At 42.5% G+C, this 5,573-nt stretch overlaps 1 protein-coding gene across 4 annotated transcripts in view; it reads right to left on the reverse strand.

The window, feature by feature from the left end:
• The window catches only part of ZNF607 (zinc finger protein 607), a 19,219-nt gene extending 14,697 nt beyond the window's left edge, over positions 1 to 4,522 (reverse strand). For 2 of the 4 annotated variants that reach the window (XM_011973296.1, XM_011973293.1), the window contains exons 1-2: positions 4,352 to 4,522; positions 1,250 to 1,331 (exon numbers count right to left, since the gene is read on the reverse strand). In XM_011973296.1, coding sequence (XP_011828686.1) covers positions 1,250 to 1,258 — 9 coding nt within the window. In that variant the 5' untranslated portion in view covers positions 1,259 to 1,331; positions 4,352 to 4,522. Of the gene's footprint in view, positions 1 to 1,249; positions 1,332 to 4,095 lie in introns of all 4 variants that reach the window. The other 2 variants (XM_011973294.1, XM_011973297.1) reach the window with 2 other exon arrangements.
• Between the last annotated feature and the right edge of the window lie 1,051 nt (positions 4,523 to 5,573).

Here is a 5,573-nt window from a genome sequence, read left to right on the forward strand (position 1 = left end):
TGGGAGGCGGAGGTTGCGGTGAGCTGAGAATGTGCCATTGCACTCCAGCCTGGGCAACAAGAGTGAAACTCCGTCTCAAAAAAAAAAAAAAAAAAAGAAAAGAAAAAAGAAAAGAAAAATGAAAATGGAGTGGAGGAGATGAAGGACTGCATTGCAGCAGAAGAGCAAGATAACCAGCACACAGACCAGAAATATATGCTATCAGGGAAGGGAATGAAGTAGAATTTACGCATATTTTTGAAGAAGCTTGAAACACAGACAAAACTTTCTGCCTGTTCTGGGACACTTCTTAGGTATCTGACCCTTTTGAAAATGACAAAATAATTTAGTTTTCTATTAAACTAAATCATTATTATGCACATAACGCCCTGGTGGTATCTGCCTCATAAATTCTCAATCAATGTATGTTAACTGAGGAATATTTTGACTTGGAAGAGAATTTAAATTTTTAATTGAGAGATGTTTTATGCAAAACATGGTACAGATTCTCAATTTTAGAAAACTAGGTTTCCTGTGACCTCGTGGTGCAACAGTAGTGCATCTGACTCGCGTGTCTGACTCCAGAAAACTAGGTTTCCTTAAAATTAATAATCTCTTCAAGCATCAAGTACTTCATTACGTCAAATCTCACCATGAGCATTTTTGTTTGTTTTGACAAAGGATTTTATCATGACATCATTGTTTTATGGTATTTGTTTTTCAGGACTTTTTATCCAGATCCACGACTTCTGTTTTTACAAGTTCCAATTCAATAGACTAATCACACGAAGAATCACACGGAGCATGAGATTTTATCCTACCTGAAGATTTAGATCCTTCAGTGCCAATTTCCACCTTATCTAGCTGAAAAACTCAAATGTCTGGAAAATTTCAAAGACTTCCCATGGATGGTCAAATGGAACTGTTGTCTCAATTGCAACAAATGACAAAACCGGCCTGAAATGCGTGTATCTGTACTCAAAGAACTTGACTCCTTTCCTCTCTATCACTGCCCAAAATAGAAGAATGGGCACCTAGAGGACATTGAGTAATTTGATCAATAACAACACGAACGCTAGTGAATTTGCAGTGGCCCACCTAGCGAGGATGCTGGGTGACATGGTATATATTTTACGGGAAGAATGAGAACTGGGGATTAGGTTAACTGAGCACCCTCTCATGAAGGTAACTTCAGAAAAAATGATGAAAAGACGTACATGACCTAAAAAATCACACACACACATCAACATGGCGAGAAATATCAACTTACACAGGCCATGGTTTGAGACTGGCAAGAGTTGATCAGTCCTCAGGGTTTCTCTACCAGAAGAGCAAAGTCAAAAAACCAAGACCTGAAAGAAGAGAAGACCTTGAGACCAGTTGTGCTTCAGTGTTCCCCATAGGACTCAAGGTAATAGTGCTGTTTTCCTCTTCCATTCCAAGTTCCAAACTACCTCCTCTTACATACAATTTGGGAAGATTAAGATTCTGGATAAACCCATTTCCTCCCTGACTACCCAAGGGTCTCACCTACACAGAGTCATACATCAGAAACATACTGTCATGGAAACCAGACCCAGATAATTCAGTGGGAAATGTTCTGGCCAGTGTATGATGTTGGGGAGGCAGATGTGGACCTCAGATTAGGCAGCTCTGTCCTGCTTTGAGCAGACCTACCTCTTTCCATTCCCTCCTTTAAGGGTAAAAACAGGGCACATCATCCATATCAGAACCTCTTTTTAGTCTTGAAATTGGGTGAAATTGGTCGAGATATTGGAGACAGATAGTGACTGTTCAGCGTTCTGAGCCTAGCAAAGCTTCCTAGTTAAATATATAACAGACTATCACTGTCCTAGAATACAAAGTAGTCATTAAATGTGAAACTGAGAAAAATTCAAGGACATGAAAAATACCAGAAACAATGTCAACAGAAAGATCACACTGACCAATACGTTTATTTTTGTAAAATATATAAATACATATCCATCAATACAGAGAGAGAGGCTGACAGACAGATAATCATAAAATAGGCAAGGTGGCATGCACCTGTAGTCCCAGCTACCCGGGAGGCTGAGGCGAGAGGATCACTTGAGCCCAGGAGTTCAAGGTTGCAGTGAACCATGATTGTGCTACTGAACTCCAGCCCAGGTGACAGAGCGAGACTCTGTCTCCAAGAAACAAAAAAGTGCTTATAGTTATAGTGCTTATATCTCACTTCGTATTCCATTTTGGCTCAATACATGAAACAACTAAATAAAGCTAAAGGAAAAGTAAATAAACCTTTGCTTAGCAACTTCCCAAAATCAGAGTTTGATAAATAGCATTCCCTATACTTTTGTGTGGCTCTTGATTTTTTCATTATTAATGTTTCCTTCATAATTATTGTAAGCATGGACATATTAACTTGAAACGTGTATGTGTTTCCAATTTGTTAAGGTGGGAATTTCAACAAAATTATGTTTTCTCTAAATTTAAAATCATTTTACTGAATGGCTTATCTTCTGTGGGTTTTTTTGGGTCGCCAAACCTAAACTCACTTCATCACTGGTTCTTAGATATGTTAGAATTGTGTCTCCAACAGCATGGGGAACTGTCCCTGAGTAATCTTCTCTGTGAATGGATGATGGCCTCAATACAGCTTTATTTCAGGTCTTCTTAACAGAAGGGTTTATTTTTTTCCTAAATCTGGCAGGTAGGTCAGGATATCCTCCAGATAGCTGCTGAATTTCCTCATGCAATTAATTTTGCTTTCCATCCAATATCAATACAGTGAAAACTACAAGGTTTAAAAGATATAGCATAAACCTGTTTATCACCATACACAGCCCATACACTCAGTATAATTTGTTCATAGCCTGACTATTGCTATAGTCAGACTGATGTCTTTGTTATGTGACATCACCACATAGGTCACCTAAATCTCTCCAAATTGACTCTATCACATACTGCCTTAAACTTCCTCCTATTCAGATTTGATTTGCCTTCATAGATTATATTTCAAAGGAAGCAACTCTATCTTTTCAGTGATTGTCCCATTTCAAATGCTACAATTTTCAAGTGTGGCATACTAGAAGCACTTAATAAAAGTCTGATTTTTTTTTTTTTTTTTTTTTTTTGAGACAAAGTTTTGCTCTTTTGCCCAGGTTGGAGTGTAGTAGCGTGATCTCGACTCACTGCAACCTCTGCCTTCCGGTTTCAAGCGGTTCTCCTGCCTCAGCCTCCAGAGTAGCTAGCTGGGATTACAGGTTTGTGATGTCCCTTATGCCCATAAGGGCATTGGTCTACAGACAGTACGCCAATAACTGAGAATTCCTACTTTGGAAAACTTAAATTCTGGCTCACTTCCTTCACAACACAGTTAAGTTCATATTCTTGTTGCTTTTGATCTACAGAAATCCAAAACGGAATATCCAAAATTGCCTCATAATACTTAGCGCTTACGTTTGCCCCCTCCAAGACTACAGGCGCATAATTTCATACACATAACCAGAAGGAAGTATGTTGGATGGAATCTGCAATCATCCTTCACTGCAGGTTCTTAGGGTCAGAATTCAAGAAGGCGGTGTCTGTTAAACATGTAAATGAAACTCCAAGAACCGGGAGATGGGGGCGGAGTAACAACCCTTTTCAGGAGGGAATCCTACACTCGAAACTGACAAACTCTGCCAAACTTTAGTCAGGCTATTACATCTTCAGCTAGGTCCATCTGTACACTTCACTGTAAAATCTGGCTATAGCAAAGAACTATTCTAAGTCAGTTTAGCAAGACCCCTTCGCCTCTGTATCTTCATCCTCCACCGTCCCCCAGGTGATAAAGTCTTATGACCCAGGTCTCTCTCTCTCCAGAAATAATCCTTTTATCTGCGTTTAGTCAGAATCTTCCTTAACCCAGACATTTCCTCTTACTAATTTCTCATCCAGTGATCCCTAACCTTCTTGGCTATAAATTCCCACTTGTTCATGCTGAATTCGGAGTTGAGCCCAGTGTTTCTTACCCACTGCAAAATCCCACAGCCGGGATCCCAATACCTATCACGATGGTCCTGAATAAAGGCTTATTTGCATGCTTTAATAAGTGTCACCGAATAATTTTTTATTTAACAGCATCTATCATACCTGTCTTAAGGGCAGTTACTCCTCTAAGCTTCCCATCCTATCTGCTTCTTCTCACTGGAAATCTTCATCTAAGACTCAGTATCTGATTTCCCACTAGAACCATTTCTCTGTTGTAGTCGTACTAGGCTGAGAAGAAGGCACAGGAAGCAGCAGGGAACCTGGAGCCAAGAGTCAGTAGACCCCACAGAACCCTGCGAAGCACGCTTTGCAAAGGACACGCACGGCATGTCCAGGTAACATAAGGTCGACCACGCACCCCTCACAGTCCCACAACTGCACCCGCGTCACACAGACACGCCGGTCCTGTCGCCGCTGCGCGGTCTCTCACGCTCCCCGCCCGTCTCCTAGAGACGGGCCCCTCCTCCGCATCTCCAGCACCCTAGGGCCTGAGGAGGCGGGAGAAAACCTCGGCCTGCGCCCGAGGCCTCCACTCTCACCGCCACGCAGGGTCCCACGCGGGCGGCGGGCTGGGGCTGCAGAGGCTCCCGCAGTGACCTGCGCCGCCTTCTTCAGGTGAAACAAAGTCTCGCGCAGCGCAGAGCCAGAGGTCCCGGAACCGGAGCCAAGGGTCGGAGTTTTCTCCGTTGCCTGTGGAATATGTAGTCCAGGCCAGAACTGTCAGGACTGCAGGCACGGGTGAGAAGTGGGGTCCAGAGTCCTAAAAACCTACGAGAAATACGGCGGTGACCACTGGGATGGCGCGCCCCTCCCAACGCCCGAGCCCCGGAGACTTCTGGGAGTGGCCGCCTTGCCTAGGAGTGCGCATGCGCAGATCCGCCGCTACTGGGGCCCCTGACATGAGGTTTAGGGTGGAGTTAGTGCGTTCTCAGGGCCAGTAGGAGGCGAGTCTGAGTGGAAAGCGATCCAGGTAGCCTCGGAAGGGATCACCTGCTGGATGGGTGTGAGCTCCTCAGGGTGGGGCGCCGAAACCGTCATGGTCCCTGAGATGGCGCCGGCCTCCTTGGTAACACTTGAGACCGGGACTTTTAATACCACTCGACAGGCCCAGCTTGTCTCATCAAGTGCTAGGTAAATGGACTCACGTCCTATACGAGGGATTTGAAGTTCCATCACATTTTTCAATACATGACATTATTATGTTCTTCATCTTTGGACACGAATACATTTGACTAAAAACTTGACTAAAAAATCATCTGAAGAAATAACTGCTAAATAGTTTTATTATTTTTGTTCTGGGATAGGCTTCTTAAACGTAAAATAAGAAATTAAAAAAAATTTTTTGAATCTTCATGTAATACTTTGTAAATCTTGATAGTAACTTATAAGCATCCAAAATTTCCAAATGGTAAAAAAATGAATATAAGAAAAATTTTTAGGTAAGTACATTTTGGGGAAATATTTACAACAGCTAAAACGGACAAATAGATAATAGTCCGGATTTCCTGTTTCTTTGGCTTAATAAAATATTGATGAATACAGGCCGGGCATGGTGGCTCACGCATTTAATCCCAGCATTT

Source organism: Mandrillus leucophaeus, unplaced genomic scaffold (assembly GCF_000951045.1).
Source record: "Mandrillus leucophaeus isolate KB7577 unplaced genomic scaffold, Mleu.le_1.0 Scaffold137, whole genome shotgun sequence".
Lineage (NCBI taxonomy): Eukaryota > Metazoa > Chordata > Mammalia > Primates > Cercopithecidae > Mandrillus > Mandrillus leucophaeus.